Genomic DNA, 20,316 nt, shown 5'->3' with positions numbered 1-20,316 from the left:
ATTGCATGTGGATCCAGTTTTCCCAGTACCATTTGTTGAAAAGATTATCCTTTCCCCATTGAGTGGTTTTGCCACCCTTATTGGAAATCCACAGACCATATATGTGAGGGTTTACCTGTGGGCTTTTGATTCTATTCAATTGATCTATCTGTCTCTTTATTTTCTTCAGTAAATGTATTTTTTTCATTCATTTAACATTATAAACATTACTCTGTATCATTTACTGAATTAAAAGATATCATTTTATTGCTTACTTAATGGTATATTATTTGCCTGTACCATAATTTTATTTTGTTTTCCTAAATGGTTGACATTTATGTTGGTTACAGTTTGTGCTCATATAAATAACACTGTTAATAAGTATCTTTATAATTCTTTTTGCATCTCTGATTAATAGCAGGATATATTCCTAGAAGTTTAATTACAGGGTCAAAGGATGTGAACAATCTAAAGCTTATGTTTTGTTATATATTACTACATATTGTCAAATTACTCCCCCAAAAGTAGTACCAAATTATACTCCTTCACCCGCAGCTGTATAGCAGCCTTTCCATATGTTCATAGCGTCCTTTCCAATGCTGGTCACTATCATTTTAAATCTTTGCCAATTTGGTAAGAGAAAAAATATTATCTTGTCCTAGGTTTTTAGTTCATTACCCGTAAGAGCGAACTTTTCCTTGCATGCTTATTAGCCATTTGTAATTACTTATTTATTTATTTCCGTCAATTTTGTACTAAGATGCTAAATTTTTAAAATATTTATTTGCGAGAGAGTTCTTTATGATGAAGTCAGCCAATATTTACTGAGCACCTACTGTATGCTAGGAAAAGTTAGTCCTGTACATGCGTTAGCATATATGATTCTCACAATAACCCCATAAGGTGGGTACAGTGTTAAATCCCTAATTCACACATGAGGAAACAGGCCGAGAGAGATTCAATAGCTTGCCCAAGGTCTCACAGCTAGAGTGACAAAATTGAGATTTAAACCTAGGGGCCCAAATCCAGAGACTTACATGCCTAGCTGTTTTGTTATGTAAATCTATCAACCCTTGGCCACCATTTTGGTTTGGTTTGGTTTTGAGGGGGAGATTTCTTTTTTTTAGTAAACTTTTTATTTTAAAACAGTTTTAGATTTACAGAAAATTTAAGCAGATATACTGAGAGTTCCCAGAGCCTCCGCAAACAGTCCCCTCCATTATTAACATGTTATATTAGAATGGTAGTTTTATTACAATTAATGACACCATCTTTGGTATGTTATTAACTAAAGTCCATACTTTATTCAGAGTTCCTTAGTTCTTACCTGATATCCCCTCTCTGCTCCAGAATACCACATTATATTTACTTTTTAATATAAATAAACCTATCATGTTTTCCTTTGGGGCTCCTTGCTCTGCTTTTGGGCACAGTAAGCTCCTCCCATCCCAAGGTGAGGAAACTTTCCCTTCTAGTTGTGTCATGACTTCCTTCTCTTTATAGCATACCATCTATTCAATCTGAAATTTCTAGACTTGCTTCCCAGAATCACTGGTAAGATAAGGTTCTAACATTTTTTTCCCCAAAATAGTTAACCAGTTACTCCAGTACTAGTATGGAGTACTAAACCATCCTTTCTCTTCCCACAGATTTGTAATACCATTTTTTAAACTCAATATTATAATCTCTCTTTCCTTCTGTTTAACCCTTGATGGTTTTTCTCTTTCCTTTCTCATTCACTCAATAAATATTAATTGACTGCATTCTTTTTTTTTTTTGAAATATTTTATTTATTTATTTTTAGAGAGGGGAAGGGAGGGAAAAAGAGAGGGAGAGAAAGATCAATGTGTGGTTGCTCCTTGTGCGCCCCCTACTGGGGACCTGGCCTGCAACCCAGGCATGTGCCCTGACTGAGAATCGAACCAGCGACCCTTTGGTTTGCAGGTTGGTGCTCAATCCACTGAGCCATACCCGCCAGGGCAAATTGACTGCATTCTTAAGTTCAGGCACTGTGAATATTATTTATTATTTATGTGGAAATTAACATGAGCAGAAGAAAGCATTTTGCAGTGTACAAAATCTAAAACATTTTTTAACAGTATTGGGCACAGGACATTTGCCAGTCAGAGAAGTGGAGGTGACCTTGCGAATGGAGCTTGGAAGAAAAGGACATTGATGATTGAACTTTTCCCATAGATTTTACATCGACCTAGATCAAGCTGCAGTCCATTTGAGGGTTTTATTTTAAGCAATTTAGCTTCTTGTATGGAAATGGTAGTGCCTTCAAATATTCTCAGGTCATCTGCAAGCTTTTTCAGGCTTACATTTTTCATGTACAGTCTAGACTTTATTTTTTTGTGGTAATATGATATGAAGTTCTAGCAGATTTATATAAAAAATGGCAAGTGACAAACCACTATTCTCTGCTCCTCCTGTATCTTCCACTTCTACCTGTGGCAACCTGGTAACCTTGGAAAGTGAGAGAATCCCTCACCTTCACTGTTCTTTATTCTCAGAATTCTTACTTTTAGGAATACTTTGGATATAATTTTTTACCTGTGCAGAGTGCAGTTTCTTATGGCCAATCTTATGGTATGTCTGCTGCAAATACTATTAATAATTTGTAGGTAAAAGAAATTATATTTGGCTTGGTGAAATTCAGAGGTATTACATAGAAGCTTTAGAGTCATATCTGTTTTCTCAAAGCAGGGTAATTCTGTTTCTAATTAGCCCATACATCTGCCTTGTACTGCATGTCCCCATAAAAGCCTGACAGCGTGTCACGTCACTGATGAGAGCGCCCAGGAATCTTTCGAAGATTCTTTGCTTTGGAGCAATAGCTCTTAAAACCTGCTTGGACCACAGATCTCTTGGATGTTTTTACAATGAAAATACACATATACACAATATGTAAACATTAGGAGAGTCAGAGATCTTGAGGCCTATGCATTATCTCATTTAATTTTTTCACAGACCCTGTGAATTATATACCTATCCATTTTAGAATAAACTGGGGCCTGGAAAAGCTGAGAAACCAAGGCCACAGAGTTGCTAAATGGTGGAGCTGGGATTCACATCTAGGGAACTGGCTGAAGCAGAGGAAACATTTACCAGTCACTTCCAGAGCGGGTCTGCCCTATAGGCACCTCATTAACCAGCAGAGGTTTCTGTTCATCTGCTAGAAAGTAAGTTTTTATGGCTCTTCCCCTGCTGATAACAGCTTCAGTAAAGTAAATGTTTGAGAAAACATTGTCCAACCCATTCTGTAGGTAAATACCTATATGCTGTATTTACACAGAGCAGATAGAATGCCTTTCCTGGGTTTCTTTGCTGAATTATTTGTGTCTGAATCTTGCTTTCCTAACAACTGCAAAATGTTATGTTTCTATGGCTACATGAAAACCGTTCCTAAATAGGGGTTTGAGAAAACTAGGAAAGGCTTAGGCAAGATAATGATGGGAAGCTGACAGATATTTTACCTGCCAGACATTGTCTTCTAAGCGTTTCTCTGAGTCCAACAGTGTCTGCCTATGCCTGTCCCTTCTCTTGCCTTTTAAACCTATGAATGCACTGGTTTCACCATGCGTGAAGCCATGGTTCTTAGTAAATGTCCAGTGACCCATAATGATGACATTTGGGAACACAAATCAGGTTCTGAATAACATGGGCCACCTTTACAGGTGCTCCCCCACGCATAGCTTGGGAAGTTCCCTTGAGGACAAGATTAGAACTGAGATATGTGTCCAAATTTCAGAAGTAGCTGACAATAGCAGGGATGCAGAGAGACGGAGGTAGTAGACATTGTCTGAAGTGGGCCTTTCTCACCACTTGTCTGCCTGCTGTCTGCCTCCTTCCTGCTTCTTGGTAGGTAAAAGGTGTTGTTCTCCAGTTCTTCCATCAGGGGGCGCCAGCGGCCCCTGCTTAGTTTTTGGCCGCGGTTGGCCTGAGGGTGAGCAAGACTATTTAGCCACTCAAATCCGCTGCTGGGTGGGATAAAATGAGAAAGTTATCTGGTCCTGTTCCAGTACACGTAGGAGAAAAGAATGGATCAGGAATGAGGGAGGACGAAATTGAATTTTCTGATACCTGTTTCCTTCTGCGGGCTCGGGTCATGCCTCTCGTGGGTGAGCTGTTTTTCTTCACTCCAAATTGCATGCTTCAGAGCATTTCTTTCTTTTTTTTTTTTTTTGGTGGCTTCTGATTAGTTGGAAGACGTCGTCGTCCTTCCTGTTGTTCTCTGGCTGAATTGTGCCATAAACACATTGTGCTGGATGCAGAGGAGGCTCATTGTGACTTTTTGTATTTACAGAAATAGAAATCTTGAAGACATTCTCTTCAAAAAAAAAAAAAAAAAAATTGATTGAATTTGTGACAGGATTTTCTGGTGCCCTCTGGTGGCTGCTCTAGCTCCCAGCTGGCAGATCTGTGCCCACAGGGAAGGTTTTATTCAGAGAAACGGGGAGACCGGCTTCCCCAAACCAGCAGCGTGCAGATCTTCCCTAACAAGAGGCCGTTATCTCGCCTCCTGGGGCATAGTCTTCAGAGACCAAACCCAGACACCTCCAACACTTACTTCACTGTCTCTTCCAACATCTCTTTCTCCCAGTCTGTGTTGCCCTGGGCCTACACTTCTAAATTTCTCCTTGTGTTTGGCAGTCCATTCCAGTGTATGGTCTTTTTCTTCTAAGTAAAAATTGTTTTTATGCCCCTGCTAATGGTTTGTCGTGTTTGATAGATTCCATATCCCTATATGAATGGTAGGTGGGCCTGGGGAGGGTCTTGTGTTGGCATTGGAGTGCTTGAGCTTGAGGGGTGTGTGGCTGTGTATTTGTGTGTGGTGGGTGATTGTGTGTGGGTGTCTGTGTGTGTCTTTGAGTGTTCACAGGTGTGTGTGACTGTGGGAGGTGTGTATATGCATCTGTGTGGCTGTGCATGGTGTGGCTGTGTGGTGTGTATATGTGTCTACATGTGTATGTGCACACATGTGTGGGAAGGTATGTGTATGTGCACAGGTATATAGAGGAGGTATGTGTAGGTGCACAGGTCTGTAGGGGAGGTATTTACATGTATACATGTGCACAAGCATGTGGGGGAGATGTGTATATATGTGCACAGGTGTGTGTGGGGATGTGTGTGTACGTGCACAGGTGCCTGTGTGGGAGGTGTCTATGTGTGCCCAGGTATGTGTGGCAGGTATGTATGTGCACAGGTGTGGGCGGGTGTGCACAGGTGTGTGTGTGGGAGGGGTGTGTGTCCACAAGCGTGCACCTGTGCTGCCAGCCCAAACTTCCCCACAAATCCTTCCTCATAAAGCACTGACAGTTTCACACAGAGACGTCAGAAGCCTAGGGTTTCCCCTGCTGAGCCAGAGAGCTCTATTCAGTGCTGTATGGTGTCTTGTAGAGAGTATGACTGCTCTAGCCAACAGCCTCGAATCCCAGATTTCTCACCTTCTTTACAAAGCAGGGAGGCTTTTCGGTGCTGCATTGTTCATCAGCCTGAAGCTGCCTTCCCCGGAGCGACAGCTTTCTTCTTCCATTTCTCTTTTGCAGTCAGTAGCATCACCATCCTCGGATTTCCCTCCCCCCTTCTCCCTCTCCCGCTATCGTATTGTTTCCTTTTTTGGTCATACTGAAGCTTTTCTCCACACGTTCATCTTTTGGAGGAGGCTCGGAATATGTAAAATGCATCAGCCCCTGCGTTCTGCTGCTTGTAATGGGCCTGTTTCATACGTCCGGTTCAGAGGGAGTTGTCAGATCCCATGGCGCCTTGCCCATACTGAGAGTCACTCAATAGGTGTTTTTTCAGTGAGGGGATTTACTTAAGGTGTGGATACTGAAGACAGCACAATTCTGAGTGTCTTACTTGAGGAAAAAAGAAAAAGTCAGCACCTAAAGGGAGAAAAGATTCCAGCACAATATTTTATACTTAAACAGACCCTTTAATATCAGAGAGTTAAGCAATTTCTTTAAATTTGGCCGTTGGTGAGGGAGAGTGATTCTGGGAACATCTGAGGCAGCTCTGTACCAAACAGACGTACCAGGAGCTGTGGAATGAGGCTGAAGAATGTTCCCACACGATCCCCATGCACCCACTCCTGGCACCGGCAGCCTGGGAGAGGGGTCTACCAGCCGTCTTACTTGAGGCTCACACAGCACTTAAAGTAAAGGGGTTATTGAACCAAGAGACCGGTGACTAATGAAAGTGCCCGTCATGCTGGCTTATCCCAGTGCAGAGCCACATTTCCACATAGGCTGTCAGCCTGCTGGTGTCACTGAGCGGATTCTGCCTGAACCTTCGATGCCCTTTCTCCTGCAGGTGGCTCCTGGGGGCAGTTTTCTTTCACCTGTCTCTCTCCCCAAGGATGCTGGGGTTTCTTTAGAATCCTGCCAAAGGAAATCTGTATCAAATTTTCTAGTGGTAGTGGTGAAAAAGTTTGGTGAGGTTATCAGGAGATATACATGGGATGGGCTAGGGTCATGTGCCCCGTGCTGAACCAAGTGTTGTTGGGTAGGAGGGATGGGGGCAGTGCTGGTGGAATGGATGGGCTGTTTAGTTAGGTCCGAGTCACTTCCCCTCCCCTGCATCAGGAGCCATGACATATAAACCACAGACCCTGAGAGTGGGAGGGCATGGCTCAAGGATAATAGGAATCTTTGTTCCAAGAAGGGAGAATGATGTCACACTGACAAGAATAAGGAGAGACCTCCTGCAGCTACAATTTGGCTGTTGTGAGGTAAGGTCCTTAGTGATGCTACGGTCTCCTGTGTTTTGTTGAGGTAATTCAGAATATTTTGGATAAAAGGAAATAGCAAATGATATTCAATCCATAAATACCATTTTGAGGAGGAAATGTTGAACTTGCTCTTCATCAAAAATCTTTTTGTCTCTAGTTTGGAAATTAGAGACACAGTTCTTATACAGAGAGTGGGGGTCTGTAGTGTTAGCGTCCCTGAAATTCATTTCACAAGAACTCATTTCCTCCAGCAACTGTGTGGCACAGAAAACAGTGATTTAGGCATTTGAGCGCTGGTGTCACCTGGAAGGCACACAGAAGGTTGGGCCACCTCCAGGGTTTCCATTCAGTAGGTCTAGGGTGGGACTCAAGAATTTGCATTTCTAATTTCCAGGTGTTGCTGACACTGCTGGTCCAGGGACCACACACTTAGCAAAGGGCTTAAACACTTACAAGAAAGCAGGAAAGAAAGAATGAAAGGAAGGGAGGGAGGGAAGGAAGGAAGTTGGCCGGTGTTTCAATAAATACATTACAAAATGTTCAGACTTTATTATTAATCAAATGTGCTCAAAGAGAACCAACAATGGCATATCATTCCCACCCATTGGCCAAACTTTTCGAAGACTGACTAAACTCGTTGTTGATTCAAGTTTAGGGAAAAGCTGTCTCATACCCTGTCGTTTAAAAATGTAAATTTCTACAACCTTTCTGCAGGGCAGTTTGGCTATAAGTGTCCAAATATAAAATGAGTTTGTTCTGACGTACAATCCCATTCCTAGAGTTTTAACTCTAAGAAAATCTTGCATGTGTGAAAAGATGCATGCATAGTGTGGTTCCTCACAGTTTTATTGTAATAAGAAACCATGAACCTCCTAAATATCCCTCCCTGGGGAGCAAATGATGTGAATCATGTAAACACACTATAATAAATGAAAACACTCATTTCTGGACTTAGAAAATCATATTATTTTCTCCCCAAAGAAGATAATATCCTTCGTACCATATTCAAATCCATTCTGCCTGGAATGCTTGGCCTCTGTGGGAACCCAAGTGTTGCCTCCCTGCTTCCTTCAGCTTTTTTGTCTACACTTCTCATCTTTAAAGATGCAACTGCCTAATTTCCGGAAAGGCAGTATTACAACTGAAGACATTTCCGGGGGGGCAAATGTGGGCCCATCCTCTTTTCAGGATTGTTAGGCCACTCATCCACGTGGCAGTCTCGAGTCTCATGGCTGGGAACTCTTTTGGCCTTAGGAAAAGGACACCACTGAGATATAAGATGAATTTTTGAAGGGACATAAATATAATCCTTCTCACAATGATGTGGAATGAAATTGAGGCAGGTTCTTCCTGTATCAGTAAGGGAGTTTAGATGCTGAAATGCCCCCAAAGAGGTTATGTTGTTGCTGGGGAGGTGAGGCTGCTATGGCAAAGAGACCCAATGGTACCGCAGTGCAAAGAAGATGACCTTTCATCTCTCTGTCGTTTAACAGTCTGCAGGCAGTGATAGCCTAGGGACTGCTCTGCTCCGCGAGGTCAGCTTGGCCAGGCCCCATCTGTCTCTTTGCTTCACCATCTCCCAAGTGTGGTCCTTGTAGGGGAGGAAAAAATTTCCCTTCTTCCCTTCCAGGTTCTTTGACTGCTCTCATAATTAACATACTATAGACCAACAGGAGAAACATAAATTTAATTTTGTACGTGCGGATAAGCATAAAAATACGAGACCGAAAGACAGCAGGCAGCGAGGCTTCTGTGCCAACCTGAACTAAGGAATGCGATAGGGGCGGGGCTTCCGAGGGAAGGAGGGGAAGCCAACTGGGGGGAAGACAGAAGAGCAGATGTTTGGTAATTAGAAGTTTGCCCTGCCACACAGTTATTCTGATAATAGCTTCCTTTTTCAGCCAGGTGCCCTATAGGTAGTTAAGGAAGGGGTAAACGTTTTCCTTGAGGCTCCTGGGTCTTGATCGGCTCCAGTTCAAAGTAATCCACACGCCAAAGTGGCACATTTTGGGGTGGTATATTCTATTCCTTCATCCTCATCCACACAGTGAAGCTGGCTCACCCCCAGCCCCTGGCATGGGGGAAGGAGAGTACAAGACAAGCAGTTTTCCTTTCACAGACATTGCCCCAAAGTTGCATCTACCATGGGCTCGCATCCCACAGGTCAGAAGTGAGCCACGGGGCCCCACCTGGCTGCAGAAGAGGGCTCTGGCTGGGAGACGTGGTGTCTGGCTGGGTGGCAATGTGCCCGGCCAAAACTCGGGGGCTCTTTCACCAGGAGAAATAGGAAAGTAATGAATGTGTGTGTGTGTGTTGGGTGGGGCGGTGGGGGCTGGGGGAATCCTACCGTCATGGTCTTGTGGAAATTCAAAGGGTAAGGGTGCAGAAGGCGTACAATGCTAAAGAAGCATTACAATTTTTCTTTTCTTTTTTAACCTTAATTAAAGTGTGTGTGTATGTGTATTCACTGGTACAAAAGGAATAAGGCGATGAGTTGTTTCACAGTTGGTGTAAGAGATCTCCTTTGACAATTTTAACAAGTTTACAATGGTTAAAATGTTTCATTTCCTCTAGGAAGATAGAAGAGGTCAGTGTGGCTCCTTCCCTCAGAATATCACTATTTTCACTTACCAACTTGAAGCTGCCCGCCTCTCCACCCCGCCCCCGCCCCCAGTCCTGAGGCAGAGGGATCTCTTTTGCCCTCTGGGCCAGGCTGAATTTACCGTGAAACTAATGAAGCTTAAATTTCAGGATCCTTCACTCGAATAGGCCCCCTCCTAGGTCTCCAGTGGGGCCCTCACATTGTGTCCGTGGGGTCCTTTTGCATTTTTCTTAAAGAGAACTCCTATTTTTATGCCTCTTCAGGCAAATGCCTCTGAGTAATACAGGTGTCACACTTTAGTCACCAGCAGGTCACTTAGATTAGATTCACAGGCTGCCCACTGGGTATTTCTTTCCTTTCCACCTACTGCGTGATTTCTGACCTTGCTGCTGCTTGTGTGAATTTCTGGCAGGTCTGGATTCTCTGAATAGAGTCCCTTCAGTTAGAATGTCCTTGTAACAGAAAAAGAGAATCTCCTGCTTGTTCTACTTTCAGATTAAAACATTAATCTTTTGTCAGCCGAAAGCATTATTCTTCGAGTGGAGTTTGACTGTATGTGGGGAAGAGGAAGTGGAGAGATGGATTCAAAAAAGCACATACATAATTTTGCATATAATTTCAAGAAGGTTATGATTTTCTGCTATCCTTCCTTGCTAAACCTAGATCAGGAGCCCCTGCTCCAGAAGTTGAAAATTTAGCCAACTTGACCAGTCTGAAATAATACCTTCCTCATGAGACTATGGGGCAAAAGGGTGGGAATTAACTGTAAAGCGCTTAGCATAGTGTCTGATGCACAGTAAGCAGTTACAGTTATTCACTTCCCTGTTGGGGTTTGCATGATCTTCCTAGTTTCCATGAGTTCCTTAGGGCAGTGATTTCCAACTGGTGTGTTGCCAGGGGCACACTGATGTGCTGCAAGAATTTCTAAAACATGCAATGCCCGACTATTGAGTCAGGGGCGCTGACCTCTCTTCCCTTGGATTGTGAAATTAAAAAATGACAACAGCCGACACAACAAGAGCCGTTGGGTGTGAATGAGTCAAAATTATACCCATTTTTTTTTATCAGCAAAAAAAATATATACATCTTTTGGTGAGCCACAGAATGTTAGTAATCAGTTTATGTGCCATGAGATGAGAAAGGTTGAAAATCGCTGCCTTAGGGTAGTACCATCTTAGCTCGTGGTTGCTACTATTTTTCACAATCTGTCAAATTGTCCATTAATTGGAAGGCAAACACTTAGAAACTTTATTCTTCTTGTGTAGCCAAATCTGCAATCTTTATTTTGTGTGTGATTTCATTAATTACTTCAAAGTTTGGACAGTTATCCTTCCAACAGAGTTATGACAGATTCTGTTGCTTCTAGATCATTTTCTTCCCATGGTTTGATTTTTATTATTTCACCATCTAGTCCATCTGGAACTTATCTTGGTATATGCTCTGAGGTAAGGGTTTATTTTGAGTTGATTTTTTTTTTCCAATTGCCAACTGTCAATGACGAAAGAACATCCAAATCTATAGAAAATGTTTATAAGACTTTATCTGAGCCAAAATTTTGAGGACATGCCCGGAAGCAAGATCTCAGCGGATTGAAAAAATGCCCCGGAGAATGGCAATTCTGTAGTCCTTTATTGAAGATTCCAAGAAGTCCACTGGTGGTAGATTAAGCGGGGTGGGAGAAAGCAAAGGGGAAACCTCCACGACTGGATAAAAAGCAAAATGGAGAAACATATATATTAGTTTTTCACATTGGTGGGTACAGGCCAGCAGCTAACATTTACAGTCAGCGGAGGAGGCACGCAGGCAGCAAGGCGAGGGGTTTCGCAGTCGCCTGCTCCGGTGGTCTGGGCGCTGGTGCCGGCAGCTGTGCCTTCCAGGGATCCGGAAAAGAAAATTACTCTTTCAAAGGTTAGGGTATCCTAGATGCGGAAGAACAATGGATAGGGTTTGCTTAAGGTAAAGATTGACCTTTGCTAAGGAAGCCGTTGGCCTGGGGCAAATGACTACCTACCTTGACCCTCCCAGTTAGGAATTTGGGAGTGTCCAGCCCGTGTTACTTCCTGTCATTCACGGGGCTTGTCAGACCTGCCAGTTGGCCCCCTGAGCTGGCCAGGTTAATTGCATAGCCCCTTTTTCATTCACACCACCAATTATTCTCCTACCACTTACTAAATAATCTTTCCTTCCCCACTGTATTGTACCTTTTTTGTTTGTTTGTTTTTTAATCATATAGTAAATTCCTATATCTTATGAGGTCTTTTTTTTCTGGACTTTCTGTTCTGTTTTATAGAACAAAGATATGCCTATTTTTGTATAAATATGTCAATATCTTATATAGGTCTAATCCCCTTCTTGACTCTTTTTTATAAATATTGACAAATCCCAAGAAAAATCTTCTAAGAATGACACATGAAAATTGCATTAGCTCTATAAATTAATGGTGGGGTATTTCCACCTTTACAATATTGCATGTTACCAACTTAGAATATTGTGATGTCTTTCCACGTATTCAGTTAGCTGTTTAGCTTATATTCATTAGTGAAGAAAATGATATTTTAATATTTGGAGTTTTAAAACAGATACAAAGAAAACAGTTTTCTTCTTTCCCTACTTTGCACTATAACAAAGAAGTAAAAGGACATATTTTCCTTCAATTTTTACACACAAGTAGTTTCAGAACAACAACAACAACAAAATGGCAGTTAACCTGTTCCTCTAAACAGATAAAAGCTGGAAGCAACAGAAGGCCTCCTATCATGTCATGGAGTTTGCTTTCTAGTTTCTCATCTTTTTATCTCTTAGAAACACAGGGAGATTATGGGTCACAAACACAGAAGTTAGTGGAATGAAATGCCCTCAAACCCCCAGAGTGAGGATTTAGGCAGAGTGGGTGTCCCAATTATTTTGGAAGTCTTTCTGTGCTTTTATTCTCTCTTTTGGTGGACACTTCTCACACCCTCCTACCAGGGAGTCTCTGCTGCCCTTTCCTGTGCCTTCCCAATCTGTTACCTTCTAACTTCTTAGTGACAATGTTTCACAAATTGAAAATGGGACATGCAGTTACTAGGAGAGGGGGTCGAATAGTGGATATCAGAACGATCTCAGAAAATCTGGGCGCTGTCAGCAGTGTTCTCCTTGTCTTCCAGATACATTATTTGGGAGGTTTATTGTATTATATTGTATTGTATTGTATTGTGGAGGCAGGGTAGAGGGGAGGGAATGAAATGCTGTGGGAGAAGGAATATTATTCTCGGTCCAATTCCTAATTCTGTCAACCTCTTTAACGCAAGCCTTAGATTCCACCTCCCCATAACCCAGGTAAATGAAGTTCAGTAAATTTCTCCAATTTGGAGTAATATTCATTGTTAGAAACTGAAATTCATAAGCAATTTAGAAAGGATTCTTGGGTGAGGCTTTACATATAAGGGAGGGCTCACTTTTCTTGTTGCCTCATCTACTAAAAAGGAATGTAAGTTCAACAGAAGCAACAAAATGTGCTACATCACTAACAGTGGTTTTACAAGATGACATACCTGTTTGACAGGCTCTGTACCTGCAATGTTGTTTGGCAGGAAAAATCAAACATATATCTACTGGAATAGAAGATATTTCTAAATTTAAAAATAGTTCACTGCTTTGGGTGGATCTTTTCTGTTTATTTTTGGTTTGCTTGTTTTCAACTTTGGATTTGCAGTAGCTGATGGGAAGAATGAGGAATAACGTTGGGGTTATTTTCTTCATGTAGACTGACCTAATTCTGTTTATATATTTTGTGCTCAACAACTGTTTCTCTAATACTCATACTCCAGAGTAGAGAACTAACATGAACTTTCTTATAAAGTCAATAAACATATCATCGTCATATTTCATGGGAATAGAGGGGACCTCATAAAGTGGCTCTTAAACAACACCAGTTTAGTGTAAACATCATAAAATATATGGGGTTCCCCCTTCTTTTTTTAAAGATTATTTATTTATCTATTTTAGAGGGGGAAGAAACATCGATGTGTGGTTGCCTCTCACATGCCCCCTGCTGGAGACCTGGCCGTGACTGGGTATCGAACCAGAGACCCTTTGGTTTTCAGGCGCGAACGAACCAAATCCACTGAGCCACGCCAGCCAGGCCCTGGCCCCGCTTCTTTGAAAGCTAACACAGTATAACTCTGCTCTGTGGCAGTTCCATTGCAGTTCTCATTGTGACCTAGGTTGAAGGGAATACTTTCTGGGAAGGTCAAATTTTACTTTCTGATACAGAACAAAATACATCAGAAGATAGATCTGACAAGAGTTGTTCACCAGAGCAAAACCTGGACAAGGGCCTTTGAGCAGGCCCCCTGTGGAGAGCTCGCCAAGTCTTCAATGGACGCAATCTGGTCCCTTTTACCCTTCCTCGAGCTCTGAAAGAGTATTAATTAGCTATGGACACAAATCTAGCTTTTCTCTTTTAAACACTAGAAAGAAGGTTCTCTTTATGTTATAATTTTCAGTGTAAATGTGCAATACAAAGTCCCTGATTTGAGTGTGTTTAGGTGGTGGAGAGAAGATTCTATAGGTGATTATGGCCTGCAGGTAAAGGATAACATCAGATCTTGCAAGGTTAAGGTTGTAACATTAACATACTGAATATGGTCAGATACCGTTATTGGCAACACTGTCTTGTACAGACATCAGCATGTTCTTGCCTGGTTAGACTGAGGTAGGTCAGAACAGCACACCTCCTATTGACAATGGCTGTTTTTTACTGAGAGAGGGAGGTATTCCTAGTTGCGATTTTGCAGCTGGTGCCAGATAAGCTGGAAGCCAGGACTGTAGCAGCAGCAACAGTCTGTGAGGAATGTCTAACTGATGGAATCCCTAGCTCCGGCGGCGGAGCTGCAAGGGCGTTCTGCTTTCTTGCGGTCTGAATCAGCGCAGGGAGTGCTGACAGGAGACGAGGGTTCTGGATTTAGTGTGGCGTTCGTTAGCAGTGTGGCGTTCGTTAGCAGTGTGGCGTTCGTTAGCTGTGTGACTCCTGGCAGGTGGTTGCCCTTTCTGGTTCAGTTACTTTATCAGCAAATTGAGAATGAGAAAGCCTGCCTTGCTGCTTGTGAGAAAGATTATAAGGATCAGATGAAACTCTATTGATATAAGGTACAGTGCTGTTATCATGACATCTTAGAGACCTTCATTTAAATATTCAAGGATAAAAAAGCTTAGAGTTGAGACTGCCTAGCTAGCTGCGTCGGGAGAAGACATTCAGTGATCGGGCTGATGGAGTAACCACAGCCAGGGAGTGCCTGACCACGTTTTGGAAACTTCACCCAGGGAACAGATGGCTCTCACCAAGCAGGGTGGGGAAGTGGGGGATGGTTTGCTGAGGTCCCACTGAGGCACCTCACTCTGGTTGCTGTTGGCATTTTCAGTGTCATGTGGGCCAGTGCTTTTCCTAAACCCTTCAAGGCTGCCCAGCCCCTTCGGTTACATCATCAATCTGGCATTTTGTCTTAGTTGAAGTAGATGTATCTTTTGCTCGTCAAATTCTTAAGTCGTTAGAAAGCACGGATGCGTTGACTGGTTTGCCCATCTGCCTGACCTTTCTGGTTTCTCACCGGTTATCTTATCTCCGTGACTCCCTGCTGCCGCGCTGACCCTGTCCTCGCACCCTGCCTCCTGCACTCCCTCCACACCCTCTCACAGAGGCCGTCTCATTTCACCAGCTGGCCGGGGCTCCATTTTCCTCGCAGTAGGTTTTCTTTTCCTTCTGTTTGCAAGTGTTCCCACTGCGCTTGGCTTGCTTACAGCACCGATACTCAGTGAACAAGTAGAGTGAAAGATAAGGACCCTCGTTCCAGTTCTGCTCCTTTCACCCTCTGGGAAGAAGCTGTCCCCTTCTCTCTGCCTGTTTGGAGCAGGAAAAATAGCAGTTTTACAGCCCTCAGGTTGCTGCCGGAAGGAACTTTCTATTTTATTTTTTTCCTAAAATTTTTATTCATTGATTTGAGATAGAGAGGGAGAGAGAGTAAACATCGATCTGTTGTTCCACTCATGGATGCATTCTTTGGGTGATTCTCGTATGTACCCTGACCAGGAATCAAACTCACAACCCTGGTCTCCGAATGATGCTCCAACCAACAGAGCTACCTGGCCAGGGCAGAACGATATTGCTAAGTGGACATGTTATTTACTTTCTCACAGCCTGATGACTTCACTCTGTCTGTCCAGGCTCCACGGGCCACTCCAGCGTGCAGGTAAATGGATTTTATATGTCCTGCACCGTGTTGGTGGCCACAAGGTTTAAAACAATTTAAATTAGAATGTTAAAGACTGGAAGATTTTTATGAAACCCAGGATTTTGGTTGCTCTTGGAAAATTGTTAGATGGCAAAGCTGGCACCAGGAACGGGGTAGGGCTGCCCCTTAGCCAGGGCGGTGTTTTCCAGGTAGCACAGCCACCCCCGGGCCTGCCACTCCCTTCCGTTATAAAGGGGGGTACCTGTGTTTGCCCCCCCCCCGCTACAGGATCAAGTTCAAACTCCTTACCAGGTGCACAGGGTCCTTTGCAGTTCGGCCCCACTCTGCTTCTGCCCCTCACCTCCTGCCACACTTCCCCAGGAATCCTCTCAGTAGCGATGCCACTATGTGGGTAGTCGTTGCCTGTTTGAGTCGGCTTATTCATACATTTCATTTTTTTTACTAAAAAGACTCATTTCTCAGATCCCTTGCTGCATCCATTTAGCAGCAAGGTGTGTGCCTGGTCTGGTGACCATGGTGGCGTGTTTCAAGGGAGTTACAGTTTGAGATTTTCATGGTGTATTGATTCAGAGCTTCTGTGAAGGGCGAGAAGCAGAGGAAGGAAGAGAATGGATGGGGCCCTTTCTGTGTTTATGCTCATTTCCAAAGCAAATGCATTTCATTTGGTTATTTGGTCATGTATTTGCAGACATTTTGCTCCATGAAGTTGAGGACATAGCAGCAAAATGACTACTTATCTTGGTTAGGATATTTGTTGTTAAACATTGCCCATTCTTTCCCAGAATTACAGGAAAATTCATATATCAGTTAGCCTCATTACTTGTACTTCTAGACAATAAAATCAATTCAAGCTATTGAGTAGTCACTTACTTTATTGCTGTTCTCATTAAGTCCAGGAGCTTAAAAGAGTGATTTTTCAGACACTGAGCATTTGCTCCTCCAGCTTCAAGAAATTACTGTGTAGGTTGGACTTTATCTTACTCATCCCAAGTTCCGGTCTGTCCTGGTTCAAAAACTTGACTTCTTCAGAAGGAGTCAGGCTTTAGGAATTTATGTCACCCTAGCCAAACTTATAGGGTCTATTTGTAAACCGGAATATTCCTTCTCTGCATACTTATTAAACATCTACTGAATGTGTGGTCCTGTCCTAATCTCTGGGGAAACAAAAATGAGTCACAAATATGATGTGGCCCCTGCCATTTCAAGCTTATGGTCCAAGAGTGGGACAGAGAAGTAAACAAATACATTATATATAGTCTGCCAAGTGCAAGGTGACCTTACATCCTGGGATGTCCTGGTTTATTCCTGTTGTCCTGATGTAACAGTTAATAATGCCCCCTTTCAAAACCAAGGGCCACAGGAAGTCTTTTCTGGATATTTGGTATATAGGGATGGTAGAAAGGAAGGAAAAATTAGCCTGCTTTCCCTGAGCTGGGGGATGAAGGAAGTCAAGACTGTTAAGGTCGGAGAGCTTAAGGTGGGGCAGCGGGGGAGACTGTGCAAAACTGAAGGCAGAAGGAAGATTGTTCGGCAGGAAGCAATTAATTGTTTCAAGCTAGTCATTGTTTCCCAAACTTATCCTGGAAAAATTTTTTTTCCAGGGGAAAAAAATTCCCTCAGACACTTGGTAAAAATACAGATTTCAGATCCTGCTGGCAGTTTGAAATTGTTTTTAAAGACGTGCCCCCAGATGATTCTCAGACATGTTAGAAGTTCAGCACCAATTCTCTACTGATTATGGCTAGGAATACAGAAGGCTGGGGATTTGCGGGGGCAGGAACAGCAAGGCTAGAGTACATGTCACAGATAAACCAGGCGGGATGACCCCAGGTGAGAAAAACCTGAGACTGAACCAGTTGGGAAACATTTATGGTCAAACTGTGAAAAGGGGGATGAGAAATGAAAAGATGTGAGACCTATTCAGGTGGGAGAATAAACAGGACCTAGTACATGCCAGTTACTCATTTACAGTAACTGGAGTAATATTATTCCCAGGCAACAAAACACTTTTGTTAAATATAGGAACCTGGGGGACCTTATAATCTGGAGGTTTATGTGGTGAACCATAAACCTAAAAATACAGTTGGATAGAGTTGTGGCATATTCATATGAACCTAAAAAAAAAAAAATGACCCCTGCTTACTTCACATCTTCGTCGTCTCCAGAGCACGCACAACAGTTGTGTTTATCACTGGGAAGGAGGTGGCCGAATTCTATAACCATCCAAACACTCCCAACCCTTTCATCAGTGTCTTGGGGAAACCCTGCCCTTCTGTTATGGTAAAGCAACTAGCCACCTCTTATTCTGCATTATTTTTGCTTTTGTTTTTGTTACCACATGTGTAAAACAGTCATGATTCATCAGCAACATATGTGCCAGTGACTTGCTCCTAAATTCTGGAGTTGCTCTCTGTGGGAACCTGCAACCATAACCCTGGGAAATTATAATAGTGCAAGAAATGCCTTATCCAGCCAGGCAAGGAGATCATTAAGCCTGGTGTTTGAGGCAGCATTGGTGATTCTAAGAGGATCAATCCCTGAGTTGAAAATGAAGAAATCCTCGGAGAACTCTGCTTTCAAGCATTAAGAGGGTTTTTATTTTGAAGGCTGCCTTCACCAGGCCTGTTGGCATACTTCAGAAGAAGCGAACGAAGTCAGAAATCAAAGACTTGGACGTTATGAAAAGAAAGCCTCAAAAAGGAGGATGGGAAACCGATCAGGCTATAATTTCACAGGGTAATTTAGCACCCTTTGCCCAAGACCTGGCCACAAAGCATCCACGAGTGCGGTTTGGGAGGGACAAAGCATCTAAGTTTCCAGTCCTTGGCTCCAGCAGTAGCGTGGCTGACGGATTATCCAAATCCTGGGGGTAATAGGGTTGAAGGTGATCAGGCTGAAATCTTCCACGCTGTCAACGACAGAGCGGGGATAAAGACCAAAGTTTTTTTTATATATACATATATGGGCTTAACTTCTGCACGATCCAACATGACCAACGCCATTAAGTCACCGTTGCAAAATGAAAATATAAAAATAAATAGGCCAGCAGTTCCAGTAAAGTTATGGGAGTGGACCCTCAGGAGTACAGAAATAAAGTAAAAAAAAAAAAAAGTAATAAAATAAACAAGTAAATACAAAGGGAAGGCGGGAAAGTTCAGCATGTACGGACGCAGAAAAATGGATCTTCCCTGCTCCTGACGTTCAAGGAGTTGGAAAGGCGCTGCGGTTCTCCGCGCGCAGCCAGAGTCGCAGCCGGGAAGCCCCCTTTCCGCAGTCCAGGCGCGACCAGCGCGGCGCGGCGGCGGGGGGATCCGGCGGGCGCGCTGCAGACATCAAAGTCCCACCGTCGCGGCCCCCCCTACCCCCGCGCGCGAGTAGTATGGTCCGAGGGGGCGGCTCCAGGGGCGCGGCTCCCGCCGCAGCTGATGCGCGCCTCGCCGGCGGGGAAGGGGAACCAGGGATCCCGAACCTCCGAGACCCTGAGCTGCCGAGCGCCGCGGGCCAGGGCCCTGAGGAGGCCCCAGGAGAGGCATCTTCCCGGCGCGAGTCGCCGGGCGCGGAGGGGCGCCTCGGCCGCCCCATCTGGGAAAGAGGACTAGGAGGAAGCGGCGCTGCCTGCCGGGCTAGAGGAAGCGCCTTCACCCTGGCCCCCGACGGCGCTCGTTTAACCACATCCGCGCCTCCACTGGAAACGCTAACAGGCGCCTGTCACCGGTTCCCTCCATTTTGAAAGGGAAAAAAGGCTCTCCCCCTTCCCCTACTCTTAGGAGCTGGAGCCGGAGGATCCGCGCTCATGGCGTTCAGCCCTTGGCAGATCCTGTCCCCCGTGCAGTGGGCGAAATGGACGTGGTCCGCGGTGCGCGGCGGGGGCGCCGGAGAGGACGAGGCCGGAGGGCCCGAGGGCGACCCCGAGGAGGAGGACTCGCAAGCCGAGACCAAATCCTTGAGTTTCAGGCAAGTACACGCATCCCCGCCGAGATGCGAACGTGCTGCCATCCATCCACCCATCCACCCATCCGCGGCTCTTTCTGTGTGCGTGTGTGTGGTCGCCCACCGCGTAACCATGTTCATGGCAATGCTACGTCCGTGCCTGTAACCAGGTCCCCGCTGTGCATTCGAAAGTTCAAGATGTTCTGTCCTCCCGTGTATTTTCTTTCTCCTGTTTCAGTATGAGCTTTCTGAACCTAACGAGAATTCGCAGTTTGCCTGCATCCCGGTCGGCCTAAGCTTCGATCCTCTGGCTCCCTCCCCCCGCCCCCGTGTCATTGATCACACCCGGTGGAACTTGGGGCCTTCCCTGTGGGGAAGAAGTCGCTCCAACTGTGTCCCAGAAATGCAGTCTTGGTAGAAAAGGTCGCGTGATGACAGGCCCCTGGCAGCTGGTGAGAAATGGTGGTCTCTGCTGAGCTGTCACCCATGTGATTGCGGAAGGCAGGTGACAGCATTCTCAGCCGAGGGCCCAGTGAGTTATAACAGGTAGAGAGGTCGGCCAGAGAAAAAGCATCATGGCGAGGATTGGCTTAATTTTTTAGGGGGAGAGGGCAGTCTTAATTTTTAAGGCTCTGGGAGAGGGCTCTTGTGAGAAAAAGGAGTCTGTTGCAAAGAGCTTTCTTCTGGGTGTCAGAGGGAAGGATGACATCAAAAGAAACGGTGCTGGAGAAAAGCTCCGGAGGACGGTGATTTCAGGGAGACAGGGTGCCAGACAGAAGCCCAAGGAGGGCCCTGCTAGAAAACCGCAGCATCACCCACAGGCCAATGCAGGCTGAGCA

General features: G+C 44.3%; 1 protein-coding gene across 11 annotated transcripts in view; it reads left to right on the top strand.

Annotated features, from left to right (window-relative positions):
• TACC1 (transforming acidic coiled-coil containing protein 1) overlaps positions 1 to 20,316 on the top strand; it is a 93,793-nt gene that overhangs the window by 26,854 nt on the left and 46,623 nt on the right. For 3 of the 11 annotated variants that reach the window (XM_054565996.1, XM_054565995.1, XM_054565994.1), the window contains exon 2: positions 19,315 to 19,501. The exons of 5 other annotated variants lie outside the window; for them this stretch is intronic. In XM_054565996.1, the coding sequence (XP_054421971.1) occupies positions 19,341 to 19,501 (161 nt within the window). In that variant the 5' untranslated portion in view covers positions 19,315 to 19,340. Of the gene's footprint in view, positions 1 to 18,973; positions 19,502 to 20,316 lie in introns of those variants that run through there. 3 more of the 11 variants (XM_054565999.1, XM_054565991.1, XM_054565998.1) reach the window with 1 other exon arrangement.

This window comes from Pteronotus mesoamericanus, unplaced genomic scaffold, assembly GCF_021234165.1.
Source record: "Pteronotus mesoamericanus isolate MK-2021 breed Mesoamerican mustached bat unplaced genomic scaffold, CSHL_Meso_final contig_169, whole genome shotgun sequence".
Lineage (NCBI taxonomy): Eukaryota > Metazoa > Chordata > Mammalia > Chiroptera > Mormoopidae > Pteronotus > Pteronotus mesoamericanus.
The sequence above is the reverse complement of the archived record's forward strand: the minus strand, read 5'-3'. Positions and strand labels throughout refer to the sequence as shown.